Raw genomic sequence first — 22,048 nt, 5'->3', positions numbered from 1 at the left:
ACTGGTGGATTGGACTGTTTTTATGCTCTTTTTTTGCCCATTTTAGATTATATGCATATTGGTATTTTGCATTACTGGTGAAGCAACCTAAAGTCAACAATTCACATAATTATCAATGTAAGAGTATGTGCTAGTAGCACTTTTGTATTTTCATAAATATGTTGAAATACGTGCATTTCATCTGCTGTTACCTTTTAGATATTGTTTGCTTCACTATCCAGTTACGTCAGAACCAGCAGTTTGTCTGTGTGCTCAGAGATCGCACTTCTTTATTCATTTTATTTTTATGGTTTAAAAAAAAATCCAAAACTCCAAACCCCAGACCTTTTACTGCCATAATCCAAGAGCAGACACAAAAGAGCAAACTGGGGAAAAGCTGCATATGTTTCATATATTTTAAATGGTTCCTTCATTGGAGGTTTGCATTTGGTGTTTGTGCTTAGCAGAGAGCAGCAGCGTTATGTTTTCTAAAAGTCATGGTAACTTGTTTATATTATGGCTGCACAAACAGACCAGACTCTTTCTAATTACAGAGGTTTCCTCATACACTATTGCTGCAGGTGCGCTAAACAGGCCTTCTTGGCGCTCCAGGTCCTGTCAGACTCTGCTTCCGCCAAGTGGCTTTTTAGTGTATTTTAAGCCTGAAAATACCTCTTAGTCTCAAACGGATGTAAAATAAAAACCTCTTCACGTGACCGCACTAATTAGTTTGATATGTGTCACTTGTATATGTGCGTGCGACTGAGTCTGTATCTAGTGTTCCCGCTAGAATGCAGGCAGGGCGCAGGCTCGCAGATAGGGCATCCTCTGCGCGCGTTCCTGAAAAAGGGACGTGGTCAACTGGGGAGGGGGGGTGTCCTTGTGACACGTCCCCAAATCGTCACACTTGTTGGCTTGCCCAACACTTACAGAGGTGCTGGGGTTCCCCCAAGCTGTCCTCTCATGGTGAATAGATGCTGTGCGCAGTCGCACGGCATCTATTCACCCAGCAGTGATTGGTCACTGCAACTTTTTCCATCTGTGGGACACGGCGGCCTGCTGGTGGGGAAGGCACAGGGCCTGAGTCGGTAAGGATCGCTATTGCAATTACACATGCAGATGGCCGATTGTTGCGTTCTGCACCTGCATATGCATCGCAGTGTGCAAAGACGCCACTGTGATCAGGACTGCGATCGCCTTGACTACGCAGACCCATCGCAGAGTGATTGACAGGAAGCACCGTTTGGGGGTGGTGATGTGGGGGTGGTCGGAGAAAAGCAGGAGTGTCAGTGCGTTTGAACGCCATTGCATCGGAGTGCATAAATTAGCCATTGCGATGGCACACGCGGCTTGAGCTCCCACTGCGTGCAATAAGGTTAGCAATCTCTAAGTAAGGTCAGGGCTGCTGTAATTCAGCAGGAGGGACCGATGGTACCAATGGTTTTGTATTTAGCTAAGTATTACGGATGTGTGTAAGGGGATGTGGGCGTCCTTTTGTTAGGCTGCGATGGCATTGCAATCATTAGCATATTTTCGCAGTGGATCTGCGTGCGATTACGGAGCTGCAATCGCAATAGTGATCCCTACTGAATCAGACCCTCAGTCGCACACAGATATACAAGTGCCGCATATAATATGAATCGGTGCAGTCCTGAGAAGTGGTTTATCGCATGCATTTTTGGGTTAAAAAGACGCTCGGCGCAAGCAGAGTCGCATGGGAGCTGCCAGCTTACTCTCGCCAGGTGCCTCGCGCCGCATGGCATAATGAGGCTAGGTGTGTGAGGACACATCGACAGTATACAGCATATGATTCCCATTTTGTTGTGTCCCTAGTTTTACTAAGACACTCTCTTGCATGTAGCTACTGTATAACCGGAATTAGTGCCAGGTTTGTAGATTCAAATCTGCTGTTTTGCAAACTCCTTCTTTCCTGCTGTACAGCTATATCCCTTCTGCAAGCTTAGTACTAGATTTATATACTACATGCTTAAACCTAAGTTGCTTGCAGATCGGGTTTGTTTTTGTTTGGTTTGTTTTTTTTTGCTGTCCCTTAATCATGCATGTTACACCTCCATTTCTGTGCAGAAAGGAGCTCGAGTACAGAAGATGCTGGACCAGGTATGTTCTGCTTTCCTTTCCTTGCACTTGGTGATTCCTCTTTCAGTTTGCTGCTGCAAGTTATGGTGCTGCCACTTATTAATTTATTAGTATGATCATTGTAGTGAATTTCCAGAGAATGGCTTGTAAAGAGAGGAGGCATGAGAACTGAATTTATCAACTTATAAACTTCTAGTCCCCTAGCCCCTCACAGCTCACCATTTACAGAATGCAGCTTTCACTTTTTAAAGAACAATTCGATGGTTGGATATTAGCATACAGGAAAAGCTGTGTAATACTAAACTGACAAATATACCTGACATGACTGATGATTTTCTAGGTCACCAATTATGCCCTCTCTCATTCCCCTCCAGCGTATTGCCATTAGGCTAGGAGGGAGGTGAATTTCTAAGTGAACATGCAGACAGTGACTGACTGACTTGCTTTGCAGAAATGCACTGTGTGGCTTCAGAGCCAGAGCTGAGACCAGTTTGGATCACTGTAGTCTCTGCTTTCATACCTGCATCAGAACACAATGCAAAACATGTGGGAGCAGCTTCACCTGTTAGAGTAGAGTAACACTTTCCTTTTTAACAGAGGATATGTGGAAAGTCAGGTCAAGACTGAGAAGTGTATTTTATCTTTATGGTTCATACCTGAAAAATACAGGGGTTTACATTTTGCAAACCTTATTATACTTTGAAACCAAGGGCTGTATTTACGAAGCGATGGCTTATAAAAATGTTGTAGACCCAATTGGTCATTCTTATCAATTATTGCGCTCAGTAGATGTTGCACCATTTTAAAGCAGGGATCTTATTACAATAATATTACAATAAGGTCCTATCTAATGTAACAGCAAAGAGCTTGTGTTTGACATTTCGGTGCATCTTGTGAATTTGTTGAAAATCCTTTTTCTTTTTAGCACAATTATTCGGTATACCATATTCCTTCAGTACTTGAAGATATCCCCATTGTAATGAAACAATAGCTTTTAATTTTAAGTTCTAAAAAGTTTGTATGACTTGAGAACTGAACACATTTAACTTCAAATTCTATAACTTGTACTTACCATGAGGTAGGATAGCTCTTCTCAGATTAACAAGGGATTGCCACCTTTTTATATATAGGTTTCTGCAAACTCACTCCAGAGTAGAAGCTGTGATGCATCTAGCACTGGCAGTAGATTATGCATTTAGTGAAAGCTGTGCCTTATGGGTGTGTGGTGTCAGATTGGCCCTTTGAATGCCTGCAGGTTCCAGTTGGTGTTCATAGCTCTCAATTGCTGCAGTGTGGGGAACGCTCACCCACAGTCACATGGAGACATTCAGTGTATTGGCATTTCAGCACTGTGAATGTTGGAAAAACATTAGCATAGGAAGCGCCTGTCACTACTGTATTGCCAAAATGTCACTATTTGTCAGCTGCTGCATTCCTTAGTTTACATGCCAGATGTATCATATGCTAGAAACGTTATGCTAGTCACACATAACCTCCAGACCCTCCAACATAACCCGTTCCATTAGGTACACAATGCTCTGCTCCTGGACTTCCCTCTTAATGTATGATTGCAGACACCTGTGCTGAAACACCTGTCTTATCAATTACCTAGTTCAACACTGGTGGCTGCAATCATACATTAAGCTGACCACACACTAGACCAGTGTTGGCTAACCTTGACACTCCAGCTGTTGTGGAACTATATATCCCAGCATGCCCTGCCACAGTTTTAGCATGCCCTAATAGCAAAACTGTAGCACTGCATGCTGGGTTATGTAGTTCCATAACAGCTGGAGTGTCAAGGTTAGCCAACACTGCACTAGACCAACTTACATCCAACCAGCCAACTTGTTGATTGGTTGGAATGAAAATCTGGAAACGTATGGGAGTAAATGATGATCAGCAATTTGCTCCTAAATGCCAGAAAACAGATGAAAATGGTCGTTCAGACAAGTTTGCTAAATTTTTGAGCTAAACTATTTGTTCAAACAACAGTTTTGGTCCATTTTCCAGCATTTGGAAACAAATTGCTGATTGTATACCTTACCAGATTTTCATTCCAACCAATCAACTAGTTGGCTGGTTGGACAGATAATCTTTAGATGTGTGGCCAGCTTAAGATGGAAAGTCCAGGAGCAGAGTATTTTGTACCTAATGGAATGGGTCATGTTGGAGGGTAGGGACCTCATCCTGCAGTCCTTAAAGGTACCATGTCTGATATTTGGTCACTAGGTGGTGTTGTGGGCTGAGGAGCCCAGCTCTACCATTTCTCTTTGATTTACATTGGCTGTGTTATCAAGACATTTGTCTATTACTGCCCAGTGTCACAGTGCATGCACCTTTAAATGAAATACTAATACTCCAAGTATTAATGCTGCCTGCTTCCTTTCTGCCATCACCCTGCAGTGACATTAGTAAATGTAGATGCATCAGACTTCTCATTATGGTTAAAGAAAAAAAAGCGATTTCCCTATGTTACACCTATTATGGATTTGTAGGTAATTCTCAGGTAGAATCGTTTGGATACAATTTTATTACGAAGTTACTGAACATTCTGTATATGGAGATGTTTTTGGTTGCACAGTTTATTTATTAGCTCTGTGTTTCTGTACACCAGGGGAATGGAGTGAGGCACTTTACCCCCTACTAAGTACACTGACAGACTGCGTGGCCATGATGAGTGACAAAGCAAAAAAAGCCATGGTGTTTCTGTTAATGCAGGACAGCGCTCCCACAATTGCCCTCTGCTTGAGTCTCCAGTACCGCAGAGATGTCGTCTTCTGTCAAACGGTATGTCTGTATCCATGCACTCTACTAACACTGCTCAGCGGGAACAATGCACAGCACATGACCTGCGAAGGATTCCAGCTGTAGCTTAAGAATACATCAAATAAAAAGATAATTATATTACCCTGGCACCTTTACCTGGTTTGTTAAATACATTTGTTGATAGATTAAATATGACTACAGTGGAAATGTAATTACACAATAGTACTTTGTTTTGTTACTTTCTTGTTTCAGTAGTTGGAACAAGAGTTTAACTACTTGATTGCCAGGTACTGCGACAATAGCTCTGGCAGATTTACGAAGCCAATGCTCAAATACCACACGGACAATCAACATAGCTCACTTCAGGGCTGGATTAAGGCTTGTGGGGGCCCTGAGGCAACTAAATTGTGGAGTCCCCATCAATAAAATTTGCAGGGCCCCACACCGCGATTACTATGGCCCTTCACCTCGTCTTCAGACTCTCCACTAACCGTCAAGGTCGCAGCATACTACTGTCCACAACACTGCTGGTAACAGACTCCCGGCAGCATAGTGGACATAGGAGTGCATTTATCGTTATGTATTTGCGGTTTAATCCCCGAAAACACCCGTTTTGAGGGGGTTAACTGCAAATATTAGATTTCTCCCCCCGAAGTATGAGATAGGGACCATAGCAGATATCTCTGATACCGGTTGTGATCCCTCCATTCCCGATGGCAGCCGCATCTCCCATTGTGTTATTGGGGGGTGCGATGCTGCCAAATTTACCATCTTCCGGAATGCGATGTATTCTGGAGATTGGCCCCCGCAGCTAGCGCCATATCAAGATGGCTACACATCGCATAATTAGCCGGGAAAGAGTTCCTCCGGAACCCTCTCCGGCAATGGTGGCCGCGCATGTACAGTCAGCAGCAATGCGCAGAAGCCCGGCAGCACTCCGGGCACATCGCAGCGATGGAGCCCCTGTCCCTGCGTGTGCCGTTTGATACATTGTACCGGTATCGCATCTTTCAGTGCGTGCCTGGGTGGTAATGTCATGCCTAGATCGTATTGCAGTTGTGATCATTAATAAATTGGCCCCCATGATCTTGTATACTGCCAGGGGCAAACAGAATTTTGAGTGGTGGGTGAGAGAGAGAGAAGGGGATAGGAGAGAGGGGGAGAGACAGAGAGGGAGGATTGAAAAAGAGAGAGGGAGGGGCAAAGAGGGAGAGAGGGGGAGGGAGAGAGTGAGACGGGCAGGGAGTGGGATTGGAAGGGAGAGCAAGATGGAGGACGAGAGAAAGAGAAAAGAAGAGGGAGAGAGACTGAAGAGAACGAGTGACAAAGTGAGAGGGAGAGAGAGGAAAGGACAGAGGGGGCGATTCAAACCCGGACGCTAAGCAGCTCACTTTCGCTGCCATCAGGGTCAGCGTATGCAAATTCCGCGATCGCATGGCAAGGCTTAAGGATGCCCTCTATGTCTTAGAGAGCGATGGCAGAGCGAACGCACGCCGGTCTAAAGATGCCCACTTTTCTTTCTTAACACATATCATCTCCAAGAAGTGTATGATTAATCAGAGCCATTGGAGCTGCTCGTAGCCCTTGAGGTAGACCATACTCCACCGCAAGCACCGCGATCACTGCAGGCTGAAATATAGCTAAGTGACGTGTACAATGACGCTTCCATGCTAATTATGCACACCCATAAAACGCCGTTTTGATGCCCAGACACGCCTGCATTCGCAGCACCATTCCCCCGTTCACAAGCACCTTCCCCTGCTACCCCCCACAAACGACACTATCTGTCACTCAAAGTAGTATCCAGTCTGTGTACTACGAGCGCACAATTCCCGAGCGCAGTAAATGTCTTGCGCATATTGACTCATACGCATGCACAGACGGGCGACTATCGGCCATACCGTGGGTCCGTGGCTTAGCGTCCGGGTCTGAATCAGGCCCAGAGTGCACACACAACACACTACCTGCTGCAAGATCAGATCAGACATGCAGCTCTTCATTTCGGTTCTGTCCCCTATTCATTCACCTGCGGCAACGAGGGGGCGGGGCTTCCAATGTCAGCCGCAATCAGTGACGGAGTCAGTGTGCTCAGCTGTCACTGCTGTCTGCTGCCGGGTGGAGCCGGCCAGAGAGTGTCTAGACTCCAGAGTGGCCCAGAATGCTTGAGGCAGTGTGGGGGCCTCTGGACATCCGCTCTGCCTATAGTCCAGCCCTGGCTCACTTAAAAAAACGGAAAGGACAACCTTCTAGATGTCTTATTCTTAGAATGCTGTATACTATTGCTTTACAGTGTCCCCTGGGTTTCAGATGAGCATTGGTGACATCAATACTCAGTATGCACACAGGAGAGAGAGGTTTTGGGCCTTCTAACGTATGGAGGAGTTGTCCCGCAGCACCCTCCAATGTCAGAACTTGTGTTTGCAAGCTGAAACATTAGACTTACAGGACAGTTAATCATCACAGGACAGTAGTTTATTATCACAATAAAAATGAATCAAAGTTCTTTATAGTCCGTATATGTGACCCAAACCAATAATATGGTATGTGAAACCCTTCTCAGGAATAGAAATCACAATACATTTAGGTGCATATTTTTGCGGTTGCAATAACAATGAATGGAACCATATTTAACTCAAATGTTTTTGGCCCATGCTTGTGATTTTGTTTTTCGCCACCATATGTCCCAAACAAAATTATAATGTAATTATTCAGGTTCGTTACTAAAAGAAAATGCTATTTATGTTGAAGGGCAAATACAGTATAAATACCAGTAGGGTGGACTAAGGGATTGAAATGTTGTTCTAGTTGTGACTAATTTTCAGGTACAGTCCACTGTTTTAGTGATTTAGTCCCTGGAAATGTGCTTATTTTTCAGTACTGACCGTCTGCACAGTACGATTGATTTACGTCTGTGGGGCATGTTTATCAATTATCGGGTTTTAGACCTGATAATTGTAATTTCTTATAGCCGCCAATCTCATAATTACATCCCCTAATTTCCATCTTGACTTCACCAGAAGTAATGAGTTTAGATGCACTCGATGAGCAATGTTTCACTGGAAATTCATTTTAAATGTTGTCAATTATTTAATAATAATATTTAAATTTATCTGTTTATCTGTTTTAGTTAACGGCCCTGATCTGCAGTTTTATTATTAAGTTGAGAAACTGCCTGAATGACGATGGCTTCCTTCGCCAGCTGTACACCATTGGTCTGTTGGCTCAGTTTGAAAGTCTGCTCAGCACGTATGGTGAGTGGTCTGCAGGCCAAGAACAATATTGTCTGGATAACAAAGTAGAGATGTATCTTTGTCTAGATTTTTTACTGTAGCTACTGTTTACGGCTTTTCACATCAGTGGTAGTCACCACATAATAATATATCCCACCTGCAGCCCACTGAACAACTGCCTTGGTTAAAAAAAAAAAAAATACAGCACGCCTTCCACTATTTTATCACCAGGGGAGGTTTAAGAGAGAAGATGGACCCTGTGCAGGCTCCGCGCGTGCCCTCTCCTCTCTGCGGTGCAGTAGACGCTGATATTGTGCCAGAGTCTATAACATATGCGCAGGCCTCTGGGAACATGTTCTAGGTGGAATCGGTATCTAATGCCGGCGGTTAAATAACCGCTGCATCAAATACCGACAGCGGAACCCCGACTGACCTAATTCCCAACTGGGGCTGGTAAGTAACCTAATCCTCCCCTCACCCCCCCCCCCTTCTAACCCTAACCCTCCCTTAGTGGTGCCTAACCCTAACCTCCCCCTGTTAGTGCCTAAACCTAACCCCCCCCCTCCCTGCACCCTAAACCTAACCCTCCCGGGGGGTTGCTTAACCCCTACCCTAGTGGTGTCTAACCCTCCCGGGGGGTGCCTAGCCCTATGTCCCCCGGGGGTCCCTAAACCTAACCCTCCCCCTCCCTTCCCGCTCGGCTAGACGCTAAGACACCCGGCTTACCTTTGTTCGGTATTTCGGCAGGCGGGATAGCGCCCACCAGTATCCTGACTGCATCCCATTCCATGTGACTTCTCTACTGCGCATACGGAAATCTCCAGGAAAATGGCTGCTGAAGTATTTTCACAGTTATTTCTGCTGCTGCGCCGATGCGGGACTCCGGAGAGGTAAGTATAATTACATGGGTGCAGGGTGTGCGCCATTATGGATACGCCAATGTTTATCACTATTCTTTATGCTAAATAACACTCTTCTTAGCGAACATGTATAGATGACTTTGGTCTATTATGTAGATAGAATGTAGCAGTAGTAGCATTTTATAAGGTTCCTTATAAATGTTCAGTAACATAAAGTGGGGAAGTAGAGCACAGTACACAAAACATAGGATTCCATCAAGCACAATACAGATATAGCAAAGGTAATATACAGATTATTCAAGAAGCATAAACGCAAAAATTCCAAAACATTAAGCGTAATAAGCAAAGTGCAAACAAAACATAATGCATAACATGCAGCAGTAAGAATACAAGGATACACAAGTGGATATGAGATAATCAGATCGGGCTCTAGTCAATAGGTCTACATTAAAAAGGTTGAGCATGATTAGATAGACCTCACATGGGGTAGGATCAATATGTAGACAGGGACAAAAGGTCGACATGGTTGAAGATATACAGGTACAAAAGGTTGGCAGGGTGAAAAGGTTGACATTTTAAATGGGTGACACTTTTTTTTTGTTAGGGTTAGTCACTTACCGGAGGGTAAGGGTTAGGCACTAGGAGGGATGGATAGGGTTAGGCAGCCAAGGGGAGGGTTAGGGTTTAGAAGAAAAAAAAATGTGTCGACCATTTTATATCAGCCTTTTGTACCTGTCTATCTTCATTCATGTCAACCCTTTGTATGTTGACCTTTTGTCTCTGTCCACCTATTGACTGTCTACTATGTGGGGTCTACCTAGACCGGAGGTGATGGACTTCCTTGTGAGTGCTTACAATGTTAATGGGAAGAGACAAGATGTTGTGGGAGGTGACATAGACTTGAGGATATGGGTATAGACCGAGTCAGGGAAAGGAGAATGCTTTTGGTGGGCAACTGGCAGGCTTTGAAAGTGTGTGTTTGAAATCCTGGCTGGTGTAGAGTCTGGTTGGGCAGGCAAGGGGGAGAGCAGCAGAGAAGTCTTAGAGGAAAGAGTTGAGATATAGGAAATCAAGGCTTCAGTCATTGGCAGAACAGAAATGTTGGGGGGTGAGTGTTAAATGAGATGTAATTGGTGGGGTTGGGTGTAGTAGCTGAGGACTTTGTAGGCGAGGATGAAGAGTTTTATTTGAACTCTGTTTGGGAACCAGCATAGGGATTGAAAGAATGGAAAAGGTTGTTTTAAATATGTTGAGCTTGTCAGAGAGAGAGAGAGAGAGAGAGAGCTGAACAAATGAGAGTACAGAATGGGTGAGGTTGTAGGAGGACTGACGAGTGGATTGAAGATGGTAGAAACCTGGTTGCTTACTGTCAAGGAGAGAATGAGACAAGAGAAAGCTGGTGAGATGGTCTATAAAGAAGCCACTTTAGCAGTTTGGAGGCAAATGAGTGGAGAAACATTAGACAGTAGTTGGATAGGGTCAAGAGAAGAATTTATTTATTTTTGCTAAAGCATGAAATCTAGACTTTAGGTGTTAGGGTTAGCATTAGTGTTAGTCTTACCTTAAACATATATTGTTGACATACTGAACATGTTGACATTTCATCAGTGTTAACATGATGAACATGTCAATATGTTCACTGTTCTCATGGTGAATGTTGACATTATATCCCGACCCCAATGTAACAATCAGGGGAAGTGGAAGGTGCAGAGTAAAGTTGTACAGGGGCAGGTACCAGGAGACACAGGTGCAGGCATAGCAGTAGTGAGCAGAGACCCTATTTGTAAGCAAAACAGACAGTACAAAATCAGCAAAGTCAGTGTCAATGAACAAACATAAATTCAGGGCATGTTCAAATTTACAGACTTCGATAAGAGGCCGGACAATTAACCAAACCGATTTACACCCTGGATAAGCAGAGCCATTCAACCAGATACTGTAGTACACCAGAAAATGATTGAAAATGGCACCATCCATGTGTCCAGTTGCTTACTCATGCATGTTATTCTGCGCAACCACATATATGTCCTTGCACTTGTGCACAGGCTGCCACTGACAGTCCTGTAGAGCTAAATTGAATAACTTAATGTAACATCCTACTTCTGCTTTAGGAGAAGAGCTGGCAATGCTGGAAGACATGAGTCTGGGAATCATGGACCTGAGGAATGTTACATTCAAAGTCATACAGGCCATATCCAACGTTTCCACAGATATGCTGCCAGTTATAACAGGAAATCGGTAAGAGTTACAATCTCTATATCTTGTGTAATTGGTCTGACTAGTAGACCTAGAGGGACAAGAAAGGGGGTGAAATTACCTTTTTCATTCACTGAAAGTGATACCTTTCTGATTTGTAAGGTGCGCCCATGTATTACGCACAGTGTAGGCAGACATTTTGAGGATGGAGCTGGAGCCAATATGAGAATACAGGCCCTGATTCAGAGCCGGGACGCTCTGACAGAGTTCTCGCTCTGAATCATGGCGTCTTTTTTTTTTTTTTACGGAGCGACCACCCACAGGTATTGCGAGTGGCCAGGATGATGGTCATGATGGTCAAGACCATCGCGACCATCGGGCTTGCGACAAGACCCTTGTGGTAGTGTCTCGTGGCTGCAAGCCCCAGAGAGCTTTCGGCTCAAACAGAGCCAAAAGCTCTCCCACTGACATCACTTGTGATGTCAGTGGGGCCGCCCCCAAACGGTAGGCGTTCTCATGGGAATACCTCCGTCTGGGCAGCCACCTCCTGGCCCGCCCACCAAAGGGGACGTGCTGTCGATGCGAGACCCGGAGTGATGGATTGCCCGTTGCTATCCGGGTCTCGCGCATGTGCATGACAGAGCCGGCTCCGTCGTGCGCATGCGCTCTGGGCCACCATCGACCCGGTTGCGTGCGCTCAGCGCTTGCAACCGTGTCTGAATCAGGCCCACAGTTCTCTAAGAACTTCATTCTTTGTTCTTCATTCATCACTTAGCAGTTCTTAGTGGATTGATGGGCTGCATTCCCAGGAATATTACTATAGTCCCCAAAATAATTTCCTGTAGCTGTAGGCCTGGGTACCTCAGCTTCTAGTTCATGTAACCCAGGGATCCCACAGGTAGATTCAAGGGGTACTTACCCTCATACAGTAAACTCATAATAACAGGTTGTTTTATTACTAATAAATATAAAATACTGTATATATTTCAAACAAATTAGGTAAATTTTACAAATATTTAAATACATAAAGAATATCCTATTACTTATTTATAAACTCTACAAGTGTTTTTGTGAAGTAAAGCCGTAAATCAGAATAAATCATTTTGACATTCTTACATCTTTAAAGCTGTATCCAATTAGCCCCGATCTATTTTCGAGAGGGTGAAAAACAGGGAGTTTTCGCTGATAATCCCTGTTTTTCACCAATTTGTTTTTATCACCCTATCATATTTGTTCAGGCAAACAAAGAGGATAATTCAGCCAAAAACACATAGCATCTCTGATAACTTCACGTACCTATGTGTTTTCTCCATTGCGCTTGGAAAAATTCTGCACTTTCTTGGGGATTATTTTTCGGGAGACATCAGGTCCCGAAAAAAAAAATCCCTGATAAGTGCCGGCGTCCGGCCGGACTGTGGGGCTAATTGGATAGCCCCAGGGGATCCATTAGCAGTGGTAATTTATCGCTGCTAATTTGATACGGGCCTTAACGTAACTTAGAAACCAACAATGTTCTAGTGAAAAACAAAAAGATAATGACTGCACACCCCTGAACTAATACTCTCCATCACTGTCACATACCTAGACTTTGCTATTCTGTTCCACTTTTCACTGCAAAATGATTGAAGGTCCATCAAATAGCAAGGAGATGTCCTGTGCACAGGTCTCCACAGATATTCATTTGAGTTCTGGGATGTTACTGGGCCATTCCAAGACTTTCAGCTGTGGTGGCATTGAAGATGTGTCTGTCTGTCTGTCACAGTCTGTTTAACTTATTTATTCTTATAGTGATGGATTTAATGTCCGCATTCCATTACCAAGCGCCTTGTTTGATGCCCTTCCCCGCGAGATTCAGAGTGGGATGCTGCTAAGGGTTCAGCCAGTTCTATTCAATGTGGGAATCAATGAGCAGCAGACACTTGCAGACAAGTAAGCGCTATCCCATATCATATGAACATATAGCAAACGTTAGCTGATGACCTGATTTGCTGGAATCTCTTGTCTCATAAATATTAATTTCTTAAACACAGAGTAAAGCAATATAATGTAATATTTAATGCATGTTCCCAGACACTAGCACATATCTATATTATACATAGATAAATAGGGACATGAAGAGTTTTGTGTTGCGGTTCATGTCTGTTCCTTCAATTAATAAATATTTCTAAGAGCTGAAGACGATTTGAATATACTTAGTAGTGACAGAGAGAAGAAAAACTATTTTATTGTCTAACAAAAACCTCTTCTTGTCCCTCTTTCGCTATGTATAATATTGATTTATATAGAGTTTTTTCCTAGTAGCACAAATCTGTCTGTGTGTCTTATAAGCTAATACATTTATTAAACAGCAGGTGTCCTCCAATACCAGTCTACAGGTAGGCAACTTGTGTCTTTTACAAGCTTTGCTGGGATGATAGGAAAATCCCACTCACCCTCCCATAATATATATGCAACACATGTATACATATAGTGGTGGGGGATATTTGTGCTGTGCAAAGCTTTTCTTTATCTCGTTCCAAGCTTTTATGTCATTGTGACCAGTTATTACTTTTATGGACTTAGGTTCGGAGATACGTCATTGCAAGAAGTCATAAACGTTGAGAGCTTGGTGCGGCTTAATTCTTATTATGAGCAGTTCAAAGAAGTCTTACCGGAAGATTGTAAGTTTTTATGTAACAACCATGGGGCATGTTATCACACTGACTATTACCTTTCAGACAGCCACTTACATGAATTGGGTTTTGTACAGAATCCTGACGGTCAGGATGCCGACGGACACAATATCAACAATGTCATCTCGACAGTTAAGGTGCATATCCACTACACAATGAAAGAACGAATATACGATAATGACATCGTTATCATTCAATTATTCCTTATATTGTGCAGTGGATAATGTGTCCACACTGAATGATATGTCGGTCAGTGCAGGCACCCTCCCTCATCCCCGAACATGCACAACCCGACAATATCATCATGTTGACCTGTATGTTCAGGCGATGACAGATACTGACAACAATTAGCGGGTGCGCGCATCGCTGGTCGTTGCCGGCATAGTTACTGCATGATTAATGAACGATAACGATGTGGTTATCGTTCAATCAATAATTTTTATCGTGTAGTAGATATGCGCCTGTCAGGGACCCGTACCCAGTATCCCTGACGTGGGGGTGTGCACCTCTGCTATAGACAGAGGGCCGTGATACAAATACCTTACTTATGAAACTGCCACCACCGATGGAACAATTTAAAGAGGCCACCGGTCCTCTAAATCCCAATAATTGCACAGGCTCAGCAACAAGATCCCCTCGCAGTTAATCTGTTGCTTAACCTCTCCACAATTGCGCAGACTAGGCGTCCCAGACGACCACACAGTTCGCTGTGACCAACCCTCTGCTTCCCGTACTTAACAATATGTGTAGCGTCACTAACAATCTCTTCAAAGACGAGGTTTCGGAGCATATATGAAATAAACTAATAAAGAATACTTTATTTACACAAAAGGTAGTACAATGCTTAAAAAAGAATGTTACAGAGAAAAGAATGGTTACAAAGGTACATACAGCAATATAAAATAAAAATGGTAGAGGTAGACTTACGGAAAAGACGCTGCGTTAGAAACACGTAGCGTTCCGCCCAGGAGGAATGGTAAGAAATGCAGAGACTGCAGGTTAAACTTCAATGCGACAAATTGATCCCCCAGTTGAACCCAGAACACAGGGCTTCAATCCATTTTATCAGAAGGGTATCACACCTCAGGTGAGGTCATCACAGCCCACTCTGATTGGTGGATGATTGGAGGTCAGGAACCTCCCAGCTAAGTTTAAATATCTTTAAACTTATAACAGAATAAACCTAATAACTTCCCCTGTGGATGGACTACCTACAATATGGGGTATTCATCATAGTTGTCCATATTTTATCTGTTATACAAGTGTAAATATGATGTGGTTGTCATAGTGCATTCCTGAGATATCTCATGTCTTCAAAACTGTATGTCTCAGTGATCTGGGAATTGCACACAACCTGGATATGGAGTCCAGTTATATGTATATAATTTTCCAAGCTTCCATCTATCACTGATACATCACTTTTGTCACATAAACCATCCAAATATGACTGATCATTGATCTGCCATATCTCATCAGCCTGGTTTCTATTTGTTTTACCCCCTATAGTGCTGACTGTCTATAGAGGCAGACACAAAGGCTGAGGAATACACATGCCCTGGTGACAACGTTATCATAATTGAACGGAAACACAGATAGGCTCTAAGCTAGACAAATCTGTGTTGTATTTCCTAATTTCATTAACAGGGAACTTAGCCTGTCCCTGTTAAATACATTACCTGGGCAATACTTTAACCAAAAGGTTTCCTGACTTGTAAACTTCAAAGAATAATTATCATGTGAGTCATATGACATTTAACAATTCTTAAAATTAAGCTGTGGCTCCGAAATGTGAAATAGGCCCTTTCAGGAACATACAGAGCTAGGTGCTATTTGCATGTGAAAGGGTTAGTTTCCATCTTCCCTGCCTCAAGGACTCAAAGAATACATGAAATAATAAAGACAGTCAGCTCTCCTGCCCTCGCATTCAGAAAACTAGTTATTCTATGGCTTTTAATTACCAATCTGTTATGATGTGAGAACTATAATTCGCACTATGTGCCATATCGCTATATTCCTCACAGCGCCATTAGAATCCCGACAGATTACTGAAAGTATTACTTACCTTTGCATTCTGACAGTTGGTCGGGATGCCTCTGTCGGTATTGTGTCCATCAGTATTCTGACAGTGGGGATGCCTCTGTTGGTATCGTGACCGTTGCCATCATGACTGTCGGGATGCTGATTACATCACCATGAATTGAAGCTGTAGATTTAGAGGACAGCTTGACTATAAAATGCATCATGAATGAAGCTTTTAAAATGGAACAAAGGACAAATATGTCATTTTTATAAAATTTTAAATCAAATTTTATAACCATCCCAAATTGAAAGTCTGTTAGGGTGTTTCACCTTAACCTACCTCCTTCTGCTTTCTTAGTTTCTGAATATGGTTCTTCTCCATAGCTCCTTCCTAGCACATTACCTAGCACAATTTTCTTGCAGGTCAACCACTGCTACCATCCTTACACCATATGCTGCTGCTGGAGGGAAAAACCTCAAGATCCTCAGCCAGAAAACATGTCACTGCCATGATAAATGTACATACATTTGTACTCCACCTCCTTCTGTCTCTGCCGCTATCACTTTTTGTTTTCAACTCCGCAAGAGAAGCTTAATGTTTCATTACCCATAGTGATATAGTATGACGGTGTATTAGCAGTGTTGATGGCAAATATGATTTTAATATTATGTTAGGATTTATAACTCTTATACTATGGCAAGGTCTGATTTCTTGGATTTCCACTTCTTTACATCTGATTGTATTTATTTTAGGTTTGCCGCGGTCTCGGAGTCAGACGTGTCTTCCTGAGCTACTCAGGTTCCTTGGACAAAATGTCCATGCACGGAAAAACAAAAATGTTGACATCCTTTGGCAAGCTGCTGAGGTATGATGTTACATTTTTTTTGTGTATTTCTGGTTCATCACTTAATTTGTGTGATAATACCGATGTGTCCACATACATCTATTCTCCGTGCGCTACAAGTCGCGCTACGCATAACGCGGGAGCTCCTTGTGACTCTGTAATGCTGATCGTCTTTTCATACGTATTTTTACCTTCAAATGCGTCTTATTCGCACAGCAATGCGAATAGTTAGCACAAGCAGCTTCTGTTGATTAAAATGATATGCGGTATGCCTATGTTCTGTGTATCTACATGCAAAATGCTACATTACACTGTTACAGTCGCTGACACTGTAAATTAGCATTTTGCATGCAGATACACCCGCAGTCACACACAGAACATAGGCATGCCGCATATCATTTTAATCAGCAGAAGCTGCTTATGCTTTCTATTCGAATTGCTGTGCGAATAAAACGCATTTGAAGGTAAAAAGATGCACGAAAATATGCTCAGTACTACAGAGTCACACCACGGCATGGCACGACTAGAAGGGCTGTTTAATGCACAAGGAGGCTAGATGTATGAGGCCCCATCTGTATATGTCTGTATATGTTATTTATATTCTCTGAATAGCACTTGTCATATAATCACCTGTTGAACAGCATTGCACTTGTTACCTTTCTGCTATTATGTTTTAAAGGATAAGTTTATATGTACTCCCCTTTTCTGCATACTCTTCAAGGGGCTTGGAGTATACGGTCCTTTGACTATGTTTGCCCAAAGCTGGAGAGTCTGCAGCAAAGGTAAGTGCTACACGCTTGTTGGCAAATTAATGGGCATAGCCAGTGATGTCGTCTTAATGATCCAACTTTAAGCACTGTCAGTGTGGAGAATAACAGCCTTGAGTGCAGCAACTTATATGGGTACCAGCTGGAGTCAGCTCTCCTTTGTGTCCCTGGAAGCAGATCCTGCCTTCATCAATCTTTAAAAGCCTAGGAATCCTGCTATTAGCTGGCACCCTGCTGTACAGTATCTATCTACTTCCTATACATTATTCTCCCCCTCCTCACCTCAATAGTCCCTTGGCACCCCGTCATCTGTTCAGTGCAACAGGGTGCCAGTATGTCCTTTTTACTGCTCCTGAGAAATGTCTTTTGCTGTTAATCATTTTAATCCCCATTTTTTTACATAGATATGTCGACGACTGAATGGCGTTCGATTTACAAGCTGTAAAAGTGCCAAGGATCGTACTGCCATGTCGGTGACGCTGGAGCAATGCCTGATCCTACAACATGAGCATGGAATGGCCCCACAGGTTTTTACACAAGCACTGGAGTGCATGCGCAGGTAAGTGAGGCCTGTTGTTCTATGAGGCTTTCTTTGCTCTTCAGTACAAGAACTAGGTGAGCTACAGATGTGGGCGTCCCTTAAAATTACAGGTAACATGTTTTTCAAAAGAACAGACATTTATGCATGGCAACTAGAAGTTTTGTTTTACAAAGCATGAGGACTTCTGTCCAAAATGGTTATAGTATAATAATTAGAAAGGTCTCTATTATTGAAGAATTTCTTAAGAAATTACTTTTGAGTTCCAAAAAGACTTGAAAGATGGATCTGATGGACTCCTGAGTGCTGGAAAGTGCCATGGCCTTTCTCTTACTTGGGAACACATCTGCAGGTTGCTCTGGTTCTCCATTCTTACACTCTAGAGCCGGGTAGGATCCTTTTGCTTTCCAGATGTTACAAGTCATCAGCTGGCAGAGTTTGCTAGGATCTGTAGATAAAACAGCTGGAAAGGCACAGGATGCCTAGATCTGCTCTAGAACCACCCAGCTCTTACTTGTTAGGGCACCCATGCTATATGGATGTTTGTCATGACTTTTCCTCCCCTTACCATCTCATCCTGTTTTCCCTTGGCATATCAGCATTTGTGTTCTATGTGCAGAAGCAGCAGAGATGTTACTGTGGAATAACAATCTTAACAACAAATAAAAAATAGTACTACGTTACTTCCTCCAATCCGTTCCTGTACATTACTTAGACCTTAATCCCTGCACATCACTTGCCTCAAGAAAGGACAAGAAACTAGTCTGCAGCCTCTGTAGTTCAGAAATACCACTCAGTCTTGTTCTCCTCATCCATGTCTATGAATGTCTTTACTGAAATCACACATCCATTTCTTCTTATCCTTTCTATTGCGTTCTTTTATTTGACCCTTTCTTACTTTCTAACACTTATTTGTCTGAGCAGAAGACAGAAAACCTTATGGGTTTTTACTGAAAAATACAGGCTACCTAAATTATCTTTAAACATAGTAAGTCCTATGATGCTGTATTTGAGAATAATGTTTTTTCACTAATTATATCTGTTTCTTTATTTCACACTGCGCCTGTTTTTTCAGATTAAATCCAGATGCCAGGGTGTGACCCAGCTATACAGATGTGTCCTCATATCCCTATCTTCTTTGCACAAGACGTCTGGCGGGACTAATGGTGCATTCACACGGTCAGATTTTTCTTCAGATCTGAACGATAACTATTTAAAAAATCGTTCATATCTGAAGGAAAATCTGACATGTCTGAACGATAAACGATGCGCATTCCCAATGGTCAGATAACGATATCTGACATCTGATGTGTTTGCAGTCAGATTTGGACGATTCTATTCATTTTAATGCAGTCAAAAATCATTTGTAGTTCAAATCGTTCCAATTGTTGGTCAAATCGTTCATCAAATCGTTAAGATCGTTCAATCATTCATCTGACAAATCTGACCGTGTGTATGCTCCATTAGACACACCGACATGGGTAGCAATTCCCGTGCTTGAGTACATCTTCCCTAATTTTGCGTCTTAATTCGCTATTTGTGTACTAATTAGCTAATAGCGTACTACGGGGGTAATTCAGCAGAGGACGGAGCTTTGTAATTCTGTTCTTGAAAATATGCAAATGCAGCTGGAGGTGTATGATAGCCCCTGCTGCATTTGTGATCCCAACACTGCTACATTTGCGATCCCAGCATAAGGATGCATGGCGCGAGTCATTCGTATACTGTAGGAACCCTGTTTTATTGCCTTTTTACCCAGATTACTTACTTTTTCCTGAATCTTGCGTCTTAACTTGCTAATAGTGCGCTAAAGACCTGATTCAGAGTTGTACACAAACGCGATGGTTTGCGTACAACTCCAATGGTGGCAATCGGTGCATATACATGATCTGTATTGTGCATGTGCCGATCGGTGTCAGCTACAATGGTTGCAGTGCCCCCTAAGACGTAGCATGAGTGACATGCTGGAGATGTTTGGGGGCGGGGATGGGCCAGTGTTACAGAAAATGGGGGCGCGTCGGGCCTGTTTTCTGGACGCACCGATGGCTTCTAAACACCAGTCATACTGCGTAACCGGAGGGATACTTGCCGGTGTACATGTTGCGGATCCGATGCTGTGTCCTCGGATGCAGTAGAGGATCACAGAAGCAGGCAGGAGGCATCAATTTATACAAGACTCCTTCTGCATCATTAGCATAATTTCGCATTGCCGCTGCATACAAAGACGCAGCAGCAATGCGATTGGCCTACAAGTCTGAATCAGGCTCTAGAAATACTGAGGATTAGTAATTTTGTTGCAAAAGAACTGGTAAAAGTAGCAGATTAAGGCGCATATTGTAAGAAAAAGTTGCATGGCCCGACTTATGGTGCGTACACACGGTATGATAAAAATGCACGATATGAACGATAACAATATCGTTCATATCGTTATTGTTCAGGTCATTAATTTTTTGGTGCCTTCCAACCCTTAAACGACCAGCGATGCGCGGGCACGTATGGACAATAACGGTATCGATATTGACCAAGTTGCAGGTCGCTGGCCTGTCGGTGGTGGTGTGCCGGATTATCGCTATCGATCATCCAGCACACCGGGAAGGTGCAGGGAGGTCAGTCAGTGATATCGTTATCGCTGACTGATTGTACCGTGTGTACGCACCATAAGTCGAAAAGTCTGTGTCACGCCAAATGGGGTAATTTGGTACGATTTGAGGATAATTGTATGTGAACACATCTGGTCTTTAATAAAGCATGAACTGGCATTCTCTATACTTTCTAAAGTATATGGCATTACAATATAAAAAGTTTAAAATATGAATTAAAATAAAATATGATACATTATAATAATTAAGTGATATGTTTTTCCTATAAAATGTAACAATAATAATAATAAGATAAATATAGTAGTACACAAGAGACATTACAGCTTGTGTAAACTCCTATCTAGTGATTTAATTACTATATGTTTACTTGGTGTATTGCTATGTATGTAGCTCCCTACATGACATAATGCTCAGGAACAACACATGTAATATCAGTGTACACTAGGAACGGCCTCCCGTACACTGTAACGTCTAAGTAGGAGATAGACACACACACAGGGGAGTAGGCAAAGTGCAGCACTGATCAGGAAGGTATGAAAGGTCTAAGGAATGACATAGAGGTGGGGGCAGATGGGGCAGAAAGGAGAAGGTTATGAGAGAAGTGAGGGAATCATTGGGAATATGGGAACATGAGAGCTGCGATGTTAGGATATGCAACAGAGGAGAAGCACTGTGTAGGTAATGGAGTAAGGTATACGGAGTGAGAGACTTGAATTAAATGTCACTATATGGATATATAAAAATAAATATACCCCTAGCTGCTGTGTTCAGTATGGATGTATGAGGGAACAATGAGAAATCCTGAGTGATGCTTGGAGATTGCATCAGTCAGTATGTGAGAGATGATGGCATGCATGAGGATTTGCTGGTAGTTTTAAATAGACAAGTGAGTATTTTAGCAATTGTAGGAAACAATGACAGGTTTTAGTCACAGACTCAGTGCTTTGTATGAGGCAAGAAAAAGAGGGAGGCTTATGTGGAATCCCCTAGATAAAAAGAATAGAGAAGAGAGAAAGAAATGCCTGAAGTGGTGCACTAGGGTATCTAATATATAACTTTTATTGTTGCTTTTAATATTGTCGGTAAGATAAGAGGAGCAGCGGAAATAATTTTAAAACCATAAAGAGGTGAACAAAAGTAATGAATTCAGTGAATTAAAGGCATAGTGCATAGAGGCCCTGATTCAGAGCCGGACGCTCTGACAGAGCGCTCGCTCTATATCAGGGCCGGCCTTCTTGTTTTTTAGAGCGGCCTCCTGGCCGCTCGCATAGCTGTGGGTGACCACCCACCGCTATAGTGAGCGGCCAGGAAGTTGGTCGCGATGGTCAAGACCATTGCGACCATGGGGCTTGCGACGAGACCCTTGTGGTAGGGTCTCGTTGCCGCAAGCCCCAGAGAGATTTCGGCTCTCACAGAACCGAAATCTCTACCACTGACATCACTCGTGATGTCAGTGGGGCCGCCTCCAAACGGAGG

At 43.0% G+C, this 22,048-nt stretch overlaps 1 protein-coding gene across 5 annotated transcripts in view; it reads left to right on the top strand.

The window, feature by feature from the left end:
- Positions 1–22,048, top strand: part of INPP4A (inositol polyphosphate-4-phosphatase type I A) — a 165,034-nt gene that overhangs the window by 134,882 nt on the left and 8,104 nt on the right. For 3 of the 5 annotated variants that reach the window (XM_088454103.1, XM_088454104.1, XM_088454105.1), the window contains 8 exons: positions 2,065–2,097; positions 4,694–4,866; positions 7,973–8,096; positions 11,047–11,173; positions 12,920–13,060; positions 13,694–13,791; positions 16,576–16,688; positions 17,839–17,993. In XM_088454103.1, the coding sequence (XP_088310229.1) occupies positions 2,065–2,097; positions 4,694–4,866; positions 7,973–8,096; positions 11,047–11,173; positions 12,920–13,060; positions 13,694–13,791; positions 16,576–16,688; positions 17,839–17,993 (964 nt within the window). The remainder of the gene's footprint in view (positions 1–2,064; positions 2,098–4,693; positions 4,867–7,972; positions 8,097–11,046; positions 11,174–12,919; positions 13,061–13,693; positions 13,792–16,575; positions 16,689–17,838; positions 17,994–22,048) is intronic. The other 2 variants (XM_088454106.1, XM_088454107.1) reach the window with 1 other exon arrangement.

This window comes from Taudactylus pleione, unplaced genomic scaffold (assembly GCF_031769625.1).
Source record: "Taudactylus pleione unplaced genomic scaffold, aTauple2 ptg000609l, whole genome shotgun sequence".
In the NCBI taxonomy this organism is placed as follows: domain Eukaryota; kingdom Metazoa; phylum Chordata; class Amphibia; order Anura; family Myobatrachidae; genus Taudactylus; species Taudactylus pleione.
This window is presented reverse-complemented; position numbering and strand designations above follow the sequence as displayed.